The sequence below is a fragment of the Bactrocera oleae genome, chromosome 3, assembly GCF_042242935.1.
Source record: "Bactrocera oleae isolate idBacOlea1 chromosome 3, idBacOlea1, whole genome shotgun sequence".
Classification (NCBI taxonomy): domain Eukaryota; kingdom Metazoa; phylum Arthropoda; class Insecta; order Diptera; family Tephritidae; genus Bactrocera; species Bactrocera oleae.
The window spans coordinates 6,804,174-6,821,133 of NC_091537.1; the positions used below are offsets into that span (position 1 = coordinate 6,804,174).

At 34.0% G+C, this 16,960-nt stretch overlaps 3 protein-coding genes and 1 long non-coding RNA gene across 4 annotated transcripts; 2 read left to right on the top strand and 2 right to left on the bottom strand.

Annotated features, from left to right (window-relative positions):
- The first annotated feature begins 745 nt into the window (after nucleotides 1-745).
- Nucleotides 746-13,785, top strand: LOC106615576 (UPAR/Ly6 domain-containing protein CG9338). Its single transcript, XM_014231849.3, has 4 exons — nucleotides 746-1,427; nucleotides 11,072-11,245; nucleotides 11,352-12,043; nucleotides 12,838-13,785. Exons 1-3 carry the CDS (start codon nucleotides 1,373-1,375, stop codon nucleotides 11,576-11,578), a joined length of 456 nt encoding a protein of 151 aa, XP_014087324.2. The 5' UTR covers nucleotides 746-1,372; the 3' UTR covers nucleotides 11,579-12,043; nucleotides 12,838-13,785.
- Nucleotides 4,252-7,501, bottom strand: LOC118680183 (uncharacterized). The gene is made up of 3 exons (XR_004975682.2): nucleotides 7,136-7,501; nucleotides 6,704-7,041; nucleotides 4,252-4,561 (listed from the first exon to the last, which is right to left on the bottom strand). It is a non-coding gene; the product is annotated as an uncharacterized lncRNA (long non-coding RNA).
- Nucleotides 13,786-14,355: 570 nt separating the features above from the next.
- strat (RAB interacting factor STRAT) lies at nucleotides 14,356-15,247 on the bottom strand. Its single transcript, XM_014231927.3, has 2 exons — nucleotides 15,029-15,247; nucleotides 14,356-14,962 (listed from the first exon to the last, which is right to left on the bottom strand). Exons 1-2 carry the CDS (start codon nucleotides 15,149-15,151, stop codon nucleotides 14,669-14,671), a joined length of 417 nt encoding a protein of 138 aa, XP_014087402.2. The 5' UTR covers nucleotides 15,152-15,247; the 3' UTR covers nucleotides 14,356-14,668.
- Nucleotides 15,248-15,316: 69 nt separating this feature from the next.
- On the top strand, nucleotides 15,317-16,956 carry LOC106615618 (coiled-coil domain-containing protein 97). Its single transcript, XM_014231925.3, has 2 exons — nucleotides 15,317-15,597; nucleotides 15,658-16,956. Exon 2 carries the CDS (start codon nucleotides 15,658-15,660, stop codon nucleotides 16,891-16,893), a length of 1,236 nt encoding a protein of 411 aa, XP_014087400.1. The 5' UTR covers nucleotides 15,317-15,597; the 3' UTR covers nucleotides 16,894-16,956.
- The last annotated feature ends 4 nt before the right edge of the window (nucleotides 16,957-16,960 follow it).

Here is a 16,960-nt window from a genome sequence, read left to right on the forward strand (position 1 = left end):
ATATAACGCTTAACCTTATTTTTTTTTTAAACAAAATAAGTAATCGTTCCATATGCCATATTATTATATTTAAGAATAACTTTATTTCAAATAGTTGGCTTCCACTCGTTACGAAAACGATTTCATTTCTTTTACTATTGCCATTGACCACCTACAAGGTTTAACATTCAAGGGAATCACTGCACAAATAACACAGCATAGAATGTCAACGACAGGGGTTTCATATTACTAATAATCAGCTGTCAAACAACTAACCGACTAGCTACCACAACCCATACTAGAGCAGGCGCCTATAAATCCGCGCACAAGCCAACACTTGCCGCGCCAGGATACTCCAATAACCTCTTGAACCAATGACTCAGATTTTGTATTGCCAAAGCATAAAGTGTGGCGGCAAACGGCGAAGTCAAATGCTCCACTTGGATATACACACTAAAGAGAGTTAAAACGAGGCAAGAACATAAGGCACGAGCTTTGCGCTCCCCAAAGCTCCAACTGGCGCTTTACAACCCCCGAGGTAAAAATGCTGAGCGCAAACGGTGACGACTGAGCGTGGCGCTGTGTTGTTGTGCTACTAATTGTAGATAGTTGCATTATTTTATCACTTTGAGTGTTGATATAACGCCAAGTAACCCGTCTGCTGGGCCGAACTGCTACAAACAACGCAGACGAAGAGTGCAAAGCAAGAATGAGAGTGTGCGTCAGTCGTTGATTTTCTAAATCACAACAACAATTCTATGTTTTCTTTGTGCAACCGCGTAACTCAGCGCGCAAGTGTGTGTATGTGTTGGCGCTGCTTCTTCCATCCAATTATATCGTATTCTTACCCCAATTTCTGGGGGTGTGCGCTACTACAAGATTGTCGTCGCCATTTAAACCACACTCCGGACTCGTTACACAGCGAACTCAACTAAACTGAAACTCAACTCGACTCGACTCGACGCTACGTGACTCGGCTCGATGGCTCCACCGTTCTTCGACGCATAGTACACATTCATTTCGCATCGCGCTTTACCTCGAACGCGTGCTACGAACGCCGAACGCGCCACTCATTCGCAACTTTTGGTTGATAGTGTCGGTCTGAGTTAGATTTGGTAGTATACCAAGAATATTAAATAGAAAATTGAAAAAAAAAACACAACACATTTTTTTTCTCGAAAATATTGATAAGAATTTAACGGTTTAAAAAACTACTGCCAAATTTATTGATTAACCGTTTGTGGCACAGTGGCGTACGCGCAAAGCAGTGTAGACATATAGAAATTTTTACGATTCAAAAAGTAGAATTTCTTTTGAATATTAATTAATTACGTGTCGTTGTTGTTGCACTTAGAGCAAGTTATATATAAAATCAAATTGAAATCCACTTAAAATGCAGTCAACAATCCTCGCTAGCGTTTTGGTGATTCTATTGGCCATACAGCAGGGTAAGTCAATGGCCGCGATTCTGGATATTATACAACCCATAGTCTTTGTGTATGAATGATGTGTGTGTGTATGTATGTACGAGCGCGAAAGTTACATAATGCTGAGTTGTACAACGTTTTTTTGTGCCCCAAAGAAGTGCCACAAAACGAGAGTGGAAGTATATAAATAATTTTAAATAAACGTTTTAAATAAGGTGTGTAACCTGAGAATGTGGAAAATATAAATTTTCATGCATAAAATGTAATATTTTTGCGAAATGATTTTCTTGAAACCCCGCTCTCTTCAGTCAAGTACATTATTTGAAACCTTGCTACACACTTACATACATGTGTACATGTGTATATATATGTGCGTGCGGTGCGACCAGGAACGTAAAAGCTGTGTGTACACATTCTCAAAGAAGATTAAATAATTTACTCTCTTCCTTGCTGCTACAACACTTTTCTTGGTCCTATTGGTCTCGCCTCAATTGCGCTCAAGTTATCTTAACTTATCTCCTTTTATTTCCTTATTCTCTTCGGCTCGCTCAATAAGGAAAATGCGTCCTCCTCATAAACGCCCTGCTTTCATATGCAACCATGTCTTCCTCCACCGCTCACCCTCAAACGTAAGCTCAAACATCATATTGCAGTTTACTCAATTGTATTATTTGCCCTACAATTTGTGCTTGTGACATTTCATTGCGTGTCATGCACATATTTGTTGTCACAAACATCCCACTCCCTAGTTATTGTACTCATGGTTTATATATATATACCCTAACTATATATTTATATACTCATATGATTTATGTACTCATACTGTTTATAATAGCAATACTTGGCCTAGGTTCATTAAGTAACGGTCGGTATCATATAACATGTCTCCTGAGACTTAGCTTTATATATAGTAAATTATAAATTCATTGGAAAAAGGTTGTTGGTCATTTATTAAGCCGATTTTGTATTTATTAAGATTGTAGTTAAAAACAAGAAAAAATTTATATTCGGTTGCACCGAAGTTATAATACCTTTCAAAAATATATCTATGATCGGTCAGTTTGTTTGACAGCTATATTGCCTCGATCTGAACAATTTCTTCACAGATTGCACCATTGCCTTAGGCAATAATCCATGCCAAATTTAGTAAAGATATCTCGTCAAATTAAAACGCTTTCTATACAAGCACTAGATTTTAATATTATAGTTCAGTTTGTATTGCAACTATATATACGCCATAGTGATCCGATCTAAATTAGTCCTACGGAGATTGCATCATTGCCTAGACAATATTTCCATTCATCCTCAATTTTTCAAAGATATCTCGTCAAATGAAAGAGCTTTCAATACAAGCACTTTATTCCGATCGCTCAAATTATATGGCAGCTATAAGCTATAGTGCATGAGCATATTTTTAGTAAAGAAAAAGACGGGTTCAATATTTCAGATCGATATCTCAAAAACTGTGGGACTTGTTCGTATAAATACAGACAGACGAACAACTTTTGTTGTGATTTACGTCCGGCGACGACCTAACCTCACGGTGCTCAAAAGCACAACGGATCAAAACAATGCTGTATGCAAGCATTAAAAGGTAAAAATGCAAGCTAGCGAGCATCATTCGGTTTCAATTGGTTAGGTGGAAGGGACACCTATTCCAGTTAGGTCGGATTCGAGGCCGACCTAAAACCTCTGCTTTGCTATGGGTCCGGCACCCGATCGCAATGCGTTTCCACATTGAACTGAATTTCCAGTTCTTCCAGCAATGAGATTTAAACCACAATCATGAATTTTCCTAAACGGCCAAACCCAATGAACAGATTGGACCGAAATCCAAGGGTTTTCTGCTCCCCGTGATACCAGATTTAAGTCTCCGGTAAGACCTTGTAGCCGAAGCTATTGCCAGTTGAGCACCCATCAAATCAATAACTTTCGACATTTGTCGCTTAAATGTTTTTTCATTAGCGGAAACTCATTAAAAGTCTATAATAATATAATTGAGTATATAGCACTATTTTTGACATAACTATCCCGATATTTCTTGGCAAATCTGAAAAACAGGCATAGTGCATATGAATTTTAGTCGCCTCTTACGACAGACATGGCTAAATCGACTCAGCTCTGACTGAGTGGGCCATCACTCCCGATCCTGGTGCCTGGCTGATGGGACTGCTAGCGGCCTAGAAGTCATCGCTTATGAGTTCGGTCCACAGGGTCTCATTAGCGATAACAGATATCACCAATACTTTACGAACAGTGGGTGAAATTGTCATTAAAAACGACAATTGACTTTGCGAGCCTTTGAAAAATGTAACAAGAAGGCAAATGAAATGACCAGGTGCAGAGTGTACAGAACCATTAATTCATATGATTGCCTTACTAAACGCTTATCCCATTACTGTTCGCGCTGGAATCATTCATTACTAGATATGTATATTAACGTTGTAAACCAAAAAGTGGCAAATCAGTTGACTCCATCTTCATGGACCAATAAAGCTTTCGGCACACAGACCATACCAAAACACAAAGTATCTTGGAGAGTGTTTTTAGTATTTTTCACAAACTCAACATACATTTAAAGAAATGTTGCTTACTTACGTGTGCGTTAAGCATATAGAAAACTCTTGACTTCTATTAAACAACCTGAATTTTGAGCAAGAGGCATGGTTCTAAGAAAAGTATATTTGTGGGAAGAATATTTTTGCGATTGTTATTTGTATCATTATTACAGAAAAATTAATTAAAAACCACTTCTTTATCTGAGAAAAAAAAATTTCATGAAAGATAAAAGCCTACAGATCAAATAGAATATATATTATATTAAGTACAAGTCTTAAGGGTTCAGAGTTACATATACATGTGTATACAGTATACGTTTCTAAATAAAAATTTCAAATCAAAAAAATAATTATCTTTTATAATGTCCTAATATAAATATACGCTTAAGTCAAACTAAAATTAAAGACAGTGGAGAAGCAACAAATATTTTTATTGACATACTTCGGCCTCTCCTTCCATTAGCATTCCATAAGCTTTTTGTAACCTAAAATTATTTAATGCATTCCCACAACTCGTTCGCTTCGCCGCTATTCTTCTAGATTAGAAGAAACAAGCACAACTTACTTAACTCGCTCCTTTGTTCGTTGAAAGTTCTCCTAAAAGGACAATATATTTTAGTTTTACTCAAGCTTTCATAGATATACACGTACACGTAAAATTCCCTGTAGGAAACTTAAAGGCATTGTAAAAAAATGTCTGCTAAAATTATTTTGTCAAATCAAAGCAACTACAATACAATTAAATTATTTTGGATTGACTAAATATTTATTTTTTAATGCAGATTTTAGTAACAAGTTTTAATTGGCATTTTCAAATTTTAAAAGAGCGACTATTAGTTTTTATTTTGGTACTAAAATTGTACTTTAACGTTCAGTTATCTTCGGATCTTATATCGTTTTAAAAGAAATACACCAGAATATAGCTTACTAGTAATTAGAATATAGTTTATGTAATTTTTGATTATGATTGAATGGTAGTCATCCATTTAACTCACAGGGCACAGACGGTATCAAAAGCATTGTCACGTGATGACAGTTTCTAAAAATGTAACGCAAGTGAGAGTGACGCCAATCAGGGAAACACAAGTCATCATCACTTATTGAATATGTATATACATATATTGTATATTGTATTTTGTATAATCAATTCTGGTCCCTGTAAACAATTACTGTAATTGAACGCAGCATTTAATTTACAGAGAATAAAATGTGATCGACGATAGCGGCATATATATTATTTTTTTAATATAATATTTTACACCAATCAGAAATTTAAAAATCTTGATTGATAATAGCAAAATATTTCCATTAGATAGGTAAATATAATATAATATGTAGAACTCATCACGAATTCTTTAATCATTCATCTCCGAAAACTCAATCGATTCGTATTTCGCTATTGCGAGTACAATTTATATAGTTTCTTTGATAACCTTACTCTAATTCGGATCGATTTCGACAAGCCTTGTAACAAGTCCGAATATATATTTGTATATATAAATCGCATATAAAAGAGTTTTCCACAATAATATACATATCAGCATATGGTGGTAGCTTCGAGTTCCAAATATTCTATTTTTATCCGAATCTACAGCATCGACCAACAAAATGCTGCTGTTATCTTTAACAATTTATTTATATTGTATGAAAAAAATTATTGTACACAAAATGTTTAATATTTTACTTTTGCTTTCACTCTCTCTATCCTTCTGTGTCTCTATCTTTAGCTCTCTCAGCATCCCTAAAACACACCTTATATCTCGTTATATGCTCTAATAAGTACATTGTCCACTTCAATGGCAATAAACAAATATAATTAAAATATAAATTGGAAAAACAATGTTATTATCAGCAAAATTTGTTGTTCTCCATGCAATTTCTGCAGTTCACAAATTTGCAACACGCTAACAACGCCAGTTCAATGTGACTTTTCTAAAACATTTGCTAGAAATGGCAGCGCGAAAAAAACCTATAGACTTGCATGAGATTCTATACATGAGTACACATTTACATATACATAGAAACTTAGGTATGTATTTGCGCCCATTATATTTGTACAGATTTTTACAACAAAAAATTAACTAAATTTGCAGTCGGCGCGCGGCAATTGCACTAAATTGCGTAATTTTTCTCCACCTTTTTTTGGGTTTCGCATTGTTGTGGTTGTTGTTGCTACTTGTATCACTTACTTTCGACATTGAGTTCAATTAGTTAGTTAATTTTCACTTTATGAAGCTGGCAGGCTGTGGCTTAAGGCTTAAGACTCGCTTTTTTCAAAAAACCATACATCGAATTTGCAATGAATCTTCAGCGCCAATAGATTTTTACTCGTATTGTATATACAATATGTACATACTTATACTTATATGTACATATGTGCTTATTGAAATCATAAGTGGTGATTTACTTATGCTCAGTGTCTACGAGACAGGATTTCTTTGAGGTCAAAGAAGTATTGATTTTAGAATCTTGGAGAGTAAGATTTTCAAACAAATCTTTATGATACATATGCTTCTAATTCCTTAAAAGCTAGTTTAATAACGCCATATTTTTGAAAAAAAAAATGGTTTCACCAATAAAAAGATATATTTCTCAACATCCGTAAAAATTTAGTCTATTTTTTCATATTTTCTTAATATTCATAGAAAAAGGTAAAAACCTAAGACGAAAGTACGTCATAAATATTCCAAAATTGAATTGGTAAATGCCTTTTTATGTTCAATATTGAAATTATCATACCTTATACGCAATTAGAGCAATGCTCGATGTTCCGGTTGCTAATATCGAAGAAATAGAACGACTTGTCAAACTCGCTTTTTAGTCCGTAATACTACTTAAATCACTTATGTATGTATGTATTTGCCCAATCTTTACAATTTGAAAATTTTTGCATACAACACTTGGTACCGTTATAATTATAACATTTAATATTTGAGGTTACGAACACATTGGTTTAATCAGTTAAGTTTGACGTTTGTCAAATTACAACCCTGCGGTTTCAAATCCACCTAACGGATCATATTCAATATAAGTATTTACGGTGCCTTGTTTGTGAGTACTATAAATAACTGAATCAACTGCAAAATCAACCATAACCATAACAATAAGAAATTAATAGACAAGTTTGTATGTACAAATGTTTGCTTATAAGTAATAACAACAAATACTCACATTATTTACATATATTTGCAATTGAATTTATTATTGACAATTGGTCAATACTTTGTTTATTGCATATCGATATCTGATTACTTCGCGGCTTGCCTTGACAATGAATGCGACAAGTTATTTGCATCAACTATTATTTACTGTTGTCTCTTGAACATACACACATACATTTTTGTTGTACATACATACATATATGCGAGGCGGTTGTATTAACTGCGTGTTTTGAAGGCATGACTACGACTCGATTAAGCAGGGTTTCAATTAGTATCGAGCAAAAATTCAAAAGCTTGAAAGCAGTGTTAGGCGTCCAGCGTATTTCTGGCATAAAAAAAGTTTCCTTTTTAGAGTTGCTTGTACGTATTTTTAGGTTTTCTGTCAGTGTAGAATTTTCAAAATAATAATATTTTTAGCTTAGGATTCTAAAATTTACCAAATGTTTTCCCTTCCTATTCTTTGATAGTGTCGATGCGTTCGGCTAAGTCATTTTCAGCACGTAAAACTTTAAATGCGTTTTTCTCTGAAATGTATTTTTAAATCCGTCAACTAAGGTACTCGGAGACAATCGCAAGTATCCGTTTGTAATTTTAACTGTAGCTTCACAGTAACAATATCTAGCAGACTACGTATAGTGTTTTGTTATTATTGAAAATTTTTAAACCCTGAATAGGGTAAATTAAGTTTAACAAGAAATATCTAACATCAAGAAAGAAACGTCGGCGATTCTATAAATTAAACGGCGAATATATAAAAGATCCACGCGACGAGCCAAAGTCGATTTATTTATCCGTCTGTCTGTCTGTATATACGCAAACTAATGTCTCAATTTTTGAGATATTGATATGAAATTTTGCACACGTTCTCTCCTACCCAAGAAGCTGCTCGTTCGGAACCGCCCATATCGTAGCACCATAGCATATAGCTGCCATACAAACTCAACGATCGGAATAAATTTCTTGTATGGAAAACCTTTTTGTTTCATAAAATTCAGCATAGATTATTGTCTAAGACAATGCTAAAATCTTCGAATATATTTTGTCAGTTCGGCCAACTAAATTCCCATTTTTAATTTTGTTTCGTCACTCGAAATAAACAAATGCCGAGCTTGGCTTTGTGGCTGCCATTTTGTATCAAAATGTCAATATAAAAATAGTTCTATTCTCAAAAACGTGTTTGATAAAGTCTGAATGCGAGCAACTTAACTACTTTCGCCTTAATTCCAGAATAAATTGTCAAAGTTAGACCTGTTTTGAGTGGTCTAGACTGGCCTAATCCTTTTAATCTTCTAGGTTTCCCCTTTAACTTTAGTTGGGTGCTGCAAATAGTGAGAAAGGCTTAACCAAATATCAAGCAAAGTTTATTATATATTTATATGTACATATGTATATACATATATATATAATCATAGGTAAATTTGTAATTACAAACGTATGTATGGTATGTCATGTGCAACAATTAAATGACTACTTAAAGATTGGTTTTAATGGTTGTCTTTTCGACCAATTGTGCACGCTTTTTATACATATCTGTACGAGTATATGTATGCACATATATACATATAAGTATATACATATATATATATATATATATATAAATAAATATCTTCAAAGTATATGTAAACGACAGTAATGCTTTAATTAATCGTGTTATTAAGGGAGCTATAAACGTTTTAATAAGTATTATACGTAAGCACTTAAATATCTGTCTAATTACATATTTTGACATGTGTATGTATGTTGGTATGAAGGTATTATATTTGACCAGCTCATACTACTTGTATAAACCAATCTCTAACAAAAACAAACAAACAAACACTTAAATGCTTATTGAGTGCACTTCGGCGCTTATAAGCAGGCCGCACAGAAATAAGGACGACTTTCGTCAATCGCACAAGCGCTTTTCTTCTTCTTCTTCTTCTTCTCCTCCTCCTCCTCCTCCTCCTCCTTTTCCACTTACATATAAGTAGATATTGCATACCTTAATGATATTCCTCCACTTTTTTTTGCTCATAATAAATGTGCACACCAACATTTGCACAATCTACCGTCTGAGTGTGCAATTAACTGTATACGGCATACCGGTATTGTACCGTTAGCCTGCAATGTAGCACTCTTAGCGATGTAATACTATTACATAACCTCACTTCCGCTACAACATTTCACCCATCCAATAAGCTTACTATTCGTTAGTTCCGCTATTTTTATATCTCAACAACAAACAAACTCTTCGCAATTTGTTGTTGTATCGTTGCACAAAGTGTCCAGTGCACGCTTGAGCGCCTTTGTGCACAAAGTTAAAATTAGATAATCCATATTACTGCGAGTGCATGGCGGTAGCCAGCAGGAATCTACTGTTGCCGGGCATGTCCCGCAAGAAACGGGCGTGCAAATATGCCACTCCTTTAGTGAAAAGTACAGGTGCAGCTGGTGCAAAATTTGTTAGAAAGCAAGAACGTGACATCAAATTTGTGCAGCTGTTTGCCATTAATCATGTGAGAGCTTTTTAAACCAAGAGTAAGGCTTTTAATTTTCAAGATAGAAACTATTTAGTCATTTAATTTTATGATTGACAATCATTGACAAGTGACAGCGTCCTTAACTTCGGTTATAGACTACCCGAAGCGGACAAGTAAAATCTCTGAATGAATTTTTGGAATTGGTGCAAGACAATATCCCGCAAGAACTCAGATTTCCGGTGATAACTTATACCATTAACACTGAGAATTCTAAAAGTTCAACATTAAGATGACTGAAACGGTTATATACATCTTACTTTTTGCACTCAGATTACCAACGCCCTTCCAAAAAATTTATAAACCACTCTAAAGCTATAACTTCAAGAAAGACTGGCGTTTATTTGGGAAACAGCCAAAGTAGAATGTTATTTGTCAATCTTTACAAAATTTGTAACTTCTAGCCATAGGTTGATGACTTTTTTGTTGTAAAAAAAGCTCTTTACAATACTGTTCGCACCACTGCAGGAAATGTCGAACCTTTGAATATATTTCTTATAAAAATCGTTGAGCTTCTGAAAGTGACATAAAACACTGTTACATAACAGTTAGACTATCACAAATTGGGACGCGCAGCCAAATATGTATGTATCTCTGAAATATATTTATATTTTCTTACATACAAATGAGTATAGTGTAAACCGAACTTAAACGGACTACCCTTTATTTAAAGCAACAAATTAGGCACACAGCGTTGCATTTATTGCTTTTCTTTCTTCCTTTCACTTTGCTGCAGGTAACTTTATTTCTTTAGATGATCGGACTTCCTTTATAGATATATGTATATATGATTGAGTTGTTAAATGTCATTAAATAGGTAAAATTTATTTACATAGATATGGTCATTATAACCACAGTGCTGGCAAAAATGAAAAACGATAAATTTTGAACCAGAATGAATTATTTGGAGCGTTCAGAAAGAATTCTGTTCAATCTAATAAAAAAATATTGACTAAGAAATGATGTTTTAGCATTGATTTAACGCCTTTAAGGTTGAAGAGAACCCCTCGGAATCGCTTGAAATCAATAAGCTGCAAAATCTTAGTCGCGAATCCGAAAAGCAGCTTTTCTATTGTATTTTTACATTATGTTTTTCGATTAGGCCTAACAAAGTGATCTCAACTCTTTTCTGCTCTCCGATTTTAACCGACTGGTTATCACTCAGTCGTCCGCTATCCTCTTGCGCTCTAGATCAGTCCTACGACCTAACCTAACTCTGCCGGATTAGAATCCAAAACGAATAAAGAACCTAAAAGTAAACTGCAGTCAGTTATTAGTCGGCTTACCGCTAACCGATGAGGAACGACCATCAGAAAGGATTGTTTCTATTTTCTAATTGATGAAATAAATTCTAAACTCACAAAGTTGTGAACACACAACACAACTTTATATATAAAGACTAAAAACGTAAAATTTGTTTCCATTTCTAGGTGCCGCCATCAAATGTTACGTATGCAACAGTCACAAGGATGCCAATTGCGCACTGGATATACCGCCAGATAACTTACTCAAGGACTGCGAAGAGGATTACTCGACACGCGGCAAAGGTATACCGACCTATTGTCGCAAAATCTCGCAAATCATTGAATTTTCAGTAAACAACTGTAAGTATTTGAATACACAACAAATAACGGTAAACGAAATTTGTTTAACTTGAAAACGTTGTATGGAATTTCACATCTTGTACACTTTTTTTTTTGCTACTTACAGTACCACCAGACAGTCGCGTCATACGCTCATGTGGTTTTCTGAATCAAACATCGACCAATTACTGTTATCAACGCGCCGGTTTTGGTGGTCGCCAAGTGGTCTGCTCCTGTGACAAGGACAATTGTAACGGTGCTGGCGCGCTCAACCTGTCCATCGGTGTGATGTTCGCCGCTGCTGCCGCCAGCGGTTGGGCTGTGCTATCACTGCTGAAACGTTCATTGGTTTAAAGCGCCATTTAAGTTTGAGTCATGCAAAAACAAAAACAAATTTTTCAAATATTTCACTCAACACTAGCTTGGCTTGTTATACGTACATACAGACAGACAGAAATATGTTTTTTTTGCATTAATTTCTTTTCATGCGGTTGTCGGACATGTTGTGCTGTATTGTTGTTGTTGTTTAGTTAATTAACAACAAATTTTATTTGAAATACTTGCGATGCATATTTATTATTTACACATTTCGTCACAAAATATAATTTCAATATATGCTATGTGCATACATACACACACATATACATACATACATATATGTATATTATTTTCGTCTGCTTAAGTACTATATTTAAGTTTTAATACACACAAACGCACATACAGTTAGTAGGGACAAAGATAATGCGGAGGAGTTGTCGTCACTTAGCAGAAATTAATAAAAAAAAGCAAAAACCTCACCAGATGAAATTGGTTTTAAAGGTGAGTAACTATGCCATCAAATTTACATACATATGTACATATATACCATCTGATCAAATTTGACTCGGACTGGTTCATTTAAAACTGCACGCGCAAACCGAATCGCAAGAAAATGTTTCCTGTTGGTAAAACCTTTTTCTGTTCGTGAAAAGTTTGATCTCCATGTTTACGACATGAAAAGTTTGTCTGCCAATTTTTACCATAAAAAAATGTAACAACGATTTTGTTTCAAATTTTGTGCTTCCAATGGAATCACGATTACGGAATCGTTCAAAATTGTTTTGCGGAGTCTACTTTATACCGAGCACAGGTACTATATGAGTGGCACAAAGCATTCAGTGAAGGTGGTGAAGTCCTCGAAAACTTGCCTCCGAAAATAAACAGTGACTAAAAACCGTCGAATTGGCATCACTGAAACAGCGAAGGATCTCAACATCTCTTAGCCTAAGAGTATTAGAGATCGGCTCAACACATTTTGGTTATGAAGCGTGTACGTGGTAAACACGCACCAAAAGACCTGAATCTTTTGGAAAAAACGATGTTCAGTGGATGTCGCAAAAGAAATGCTTGACAACGTAGCTGAGAACGCTACGTCCACCTAACGTATCATAAGTGGTGACGTAAAGTCGGTTTATGAAAATGACGTCGCAACTCTGTCCAACAATCTAGCGAATGACGCTTCAAAAATGAGCCGAACCTGTCAATCCGGGTCAAATTTAATCAAGTAGTTTGTATACATATAAAATTGGTTAGAAACTGTTAAAACCGTTAATAAAAATTTTACCTCTTTACAGTTACCGCGCCCAGTTTCATCGAAGTACATACATATATATAAAATTTAAGCGCTCTCCTAGCTAAGAAAACAACAATAATAATATGTATATGAAAACAAACGTTTGATATAATAAAATCCAGTAGCAGTTCAGATTTTGCACAATTAGTGAACAAACAAAGTAAATAGCAACAAATGTGCGAAACGTTATATAAGAAAGCTTTAATGTAATAGATTTTTAATTATAAAAAAAAAAAACACATTTTATAAATTTGAAGAAATTACCGAGTTCTGCTGCTTTTCAAAGTAAATTTTTTCAAAAACAATTAAAACTGTTTTAAAGTTTATGTATTGCAATGCTAATTATTACTTATTTTATTACATACAAACATACATGCAAACACATACATAGATAAAACAGAAAAAAATTGAATAAACCCACTTTACAAAAGCAACACACAAATGCAATGTTTAACCAACCGTGAATCCACCAAGCCGTATTGTATTATTGTAGCAAATCTTTAGAAAAACAGCAAAACATTTGAAACTGCATTCTTTGCATAAAAATATATATATATACATTTAAATAAAATTAAAATGGTAACAACGGGCAGACAGTGCGTACATTTGGTGCCAATTGACGATTTTCGTTGTAAAGTCGTAGTAAGTAACTAATTGTTAAAATAAATATAACGTACTAAATTCACATGTATTGTAAAGTCATAATTTTTTTTCTCGTTTTTGCTTTTAAAATGAAGCAAAAGCAAACAGCTGAAACCAAAAATTAGTTATAGTTTTGCTACGCAAGAAAATCGTTTAAATGCAAACATTTCATTTCAAATTGAAAATGTTTCGCATTTGATTTTCTCGTGTGATCTTTCTTAACTTTAAGCGATTATAAATGAAAATAGTTACAATTATAAAAATTTAAACGAAGAAATAAATGAAGAGTAAATTAAAATTTAAAAAATAGCGTTTTCTTACTATATTTATTTTTACTAAAATATTTTTAAATTATTTAAATTATAAAATCGATATGATAATTAATAACTTTTAAACTATTTTAAAAAAATATATATGTTATTAATTTTTAATAATAAAGGAATCAAAAGAAAATTATAGGAATTATATATTACCAATAAACAATTTTAGGACTTGGGCACATTACTCTTATGGGTGAAAATTTCGTTTTTAGATAGGTAGGCTTCATGCACTATCGCGAGTGGCGATTATAAATGAGTTAATCGTGCGAAATTTAAAAAAAAAACTTCCTATCCGAAAACTGTTCTTAATATTGCTATACAAAAAATATAACCTTTTCACATAGAGGTAATTCAAATAATAAGTCTCAAACGTTTAGGTAGCAGATTTTAAATTTCAAAAAGTTCATAAATTAATGTTTTCACCGGATCTCCGTCAAGTATTTTATATATACACAAAGCAAATATAACTCAAGTAGGTAATTGAAATCTTTCGCGCTGCCCGAGCAAGTTGAATGCCTTTTACCACACACTAATCCTTAGTATAAACCCATATTCAATTTATATTAGTTTCCCTTTTTTATTTTTATAAATTCATACGTAAAATTTAATTAGTACATACAAAATTATATAAATACTTATTATTTTTAATGTACATACGAAATTATTCATTTCTCATTTTATACATAATTGTTTTTTTTTACGTTTTTGCTATTTAAACAAAATGCTACATAAAAATATGGAATAAAGTCAATGGAAGGAGCACAGGTATGCTTTTTTAAGTACGCTGTTTTCGTATTGCTCCCCAAATGGCAATTATTTATTTTACATCTATAAACATACGTACGTACGTACATATGCACATTCGTTTTTCTATACATCATTCTCTTCCTCATCGGTTACTGGCTCCATTACAGCGTCTGGTTCACTACCATGTCTAACACGTTTCAATGCTACATAACATTTTTTGTTTGCTATTTCGTGATAACCCACTGGTCCCATCTCACAGTCAGCGCATATCAAGAATTTACGGTTATCCACAGTATTGGAGAAACCAATATTCTCGAAGGTGAATATGTCATCAACACACCAGAAGTTTTTGAGTACCTCTGTTTCTATAATTTCGGTGTTCTTCCGATGTTTTTGCTGCATCAGCGGCATTTCAAACTAAGGCGAAATGAATGAGTATTCTTCTCAATATAAAGGCGTCACCGCATTTTTTTAAGAACTTACCTCATGCTCAACATACTCTCCGAATTGTGGTTTCAGTATCAATGAATAGCAATAATTACATCGTACACTGTGTTTATTTTTATTATTTAATATCTGTTCTGGAATTTGTGCCTCATCCGTCATGGTAGCTCTGTATTTTCTGTGATTCGAGTTGTGCGATGCAATTATTTAGAAAAGCAATAAATTATCAGCTGTTATTTACAGCCGGGGATAGAATAAGATATGTGACGTTCACAATGAATATCTGCAACACGTAAAGAAGAAAATGTAAATGTTCAATAGAAGTCACATTGTGGGAACCCAAAGATGATAGTATTCTATCATTCTTGTGGTAACCGAGGTTTCGGAGTTAATATTAAAGCAAAAAATATTATTCTTAAATACAAAATTGTAATATTTTGATTATTGCTTTTTTATGTTTTTCAATCTCTCTATAAATTTTGAATGGGATATACCTTTTACGTAAACCATCGTGAATCGCTTTATATATATTTATTTACACTAGTGTCGTGATTTTCGCTAAAAGTATTTTAATACGGTTTGAACCTGACAAATTATAATCGAACAAAGTAAGTGAGACTTAACCAATTTATAATATAAACTAATTAATTATATGATAATACTGAAAGATGACTGCAGAAGTAGTCGAATCTCATGCTTCTGATATCGACAGCAAAACTCCTATTGCATCCAACAGAAATGATATAAATGCAGGTACTCGTATACGTTCACCTGATCAACAAAGACAAATTGATGAAATATGTAATTTTCTCAGTTTCAATGAACAAATTATCTTTAAATCGCAACAAATTGATGATCCGGAACTATTACGCGATGAAAAAGTGAAAATTGCGTGCGAAATATACAAAAAAAGTGCACAAACCTTTCTAATGCGTTTCGGCAGTTATTTAGAAGAACAGCATCTCGCTACATTTGCACAGATTGCTATTGCCAACAAAGAAACCAATGATGAAATTGAGGTGCTTCTTGCGGATTATCGCAATAAGTTACATACTCGCAAGCGGGACATAAAGAACCGCCGTTACGCGGCAATGCAGCAACTAATTTCGGATGGTGAATATTTCAGTGAGCAAGAAATGATGAAACGCGCTCCGGAACTATATCAAGAGCTGATTGGACAATATTTAAGCGCCGCAGAAAAAAAGCATAGAGACGAATATGACGTGAAAAACACAACCTTCTCGGGCATATTGATGCATACTATGGAACAACAGCAAATGCAAGATGTTCTCAAGTTAGCGGACCAGCAAAATTTCAAAAGCAGGCAGTTGGAGCGTGCAATTGAATTGTACGACATTAGTGGAGATGAAACAACACAAAGTATAAATAGTAGTGCAGACGAAACAATCGAAGGAAAAGAATGTAACACCATGGATGATGAAATACCCATTAGTTTCCGTCAACAATGGGGTAATTTCGATAATGAACAAGTGGCTTGTTCAACCAGTACAAATAGCCATCAAGCAAAGAAGAATAAAAGGGAAAAACACAGTCAAAAGCCAATAGCAAAACTGAATATAGAACAAAGAGCAGATACTTTTATAACAGCAGGCGAACGAGATCTTCTACGTCAGGAATTTCTTGGTATTATGCATGAACAATTTCTCAGCGGTGGTGATGAAGACTTCGATTACACTCAGGTGGATGATAATACGCAATTAGATGATCTCACCCAAATAAATCAAGACAAAGAAGATGCTTATTTCGAAGAGAGCGACTATTCGGATGAAGAAGACAATGACATTAGAATAGAAGCAAAGGAATATCTGGACGACGAAGAATCAGAGGATGACCTTGATGTATTCATGAATCATTTGAACAAACACCATAGTTTACAAAAATAGATTTACGACTTGTTATCATTGCAAATATAAATTATTAAATCACCAGTGCACTCATTTAAAAAAGTTG

Excerpts from the sequence above, each read along its gene's own strand:
- LOC106615576 (XM_014231849.3), top strand. The coding sequence starts at position 1,373 with ATGCAGTCAACAATCCTCGCTAGCGTTTTGGTGATTCTATTGGCCATA. Across the intron at positions 1,428-11,071 it reads TCTATTGGCCATACAGCAGG|GTGCCGCCATCAAATGTTAC; the intron begins GTAAGTCAATGG and ends TTCCATTTCTAG. Across the intron at positions 11,246-11,351 it reads TGAATTTTCAGTAAACAACT|TACCACCAGACAGTCGCGTC; the intron begins GTAAGTATTTGA and ends TGCTACTTACAG.
- strat (XM_014231927.3), bottom strand. The coding sequence starts at position 15,151 with ATGACGGATGAGGCACAAATTCCAGAACAGATATTAAATAATAAAAAT. Across the intron at positions 14,963-15,028 it reads GAGAGTATGTTGAGCATGAG|TTTGAAATGCCGCTGATGCA; the intron begins GTAAGTTCTTAA and ends ATTTCGCCTTAG.
- LOC106615618 (XM_014231925.3), top strand. The coding sequence starts at position 15,658 with ATGACTGCAGAAGTAGTCGAATCTCATGCTTCTGATATCGACAGCAAA.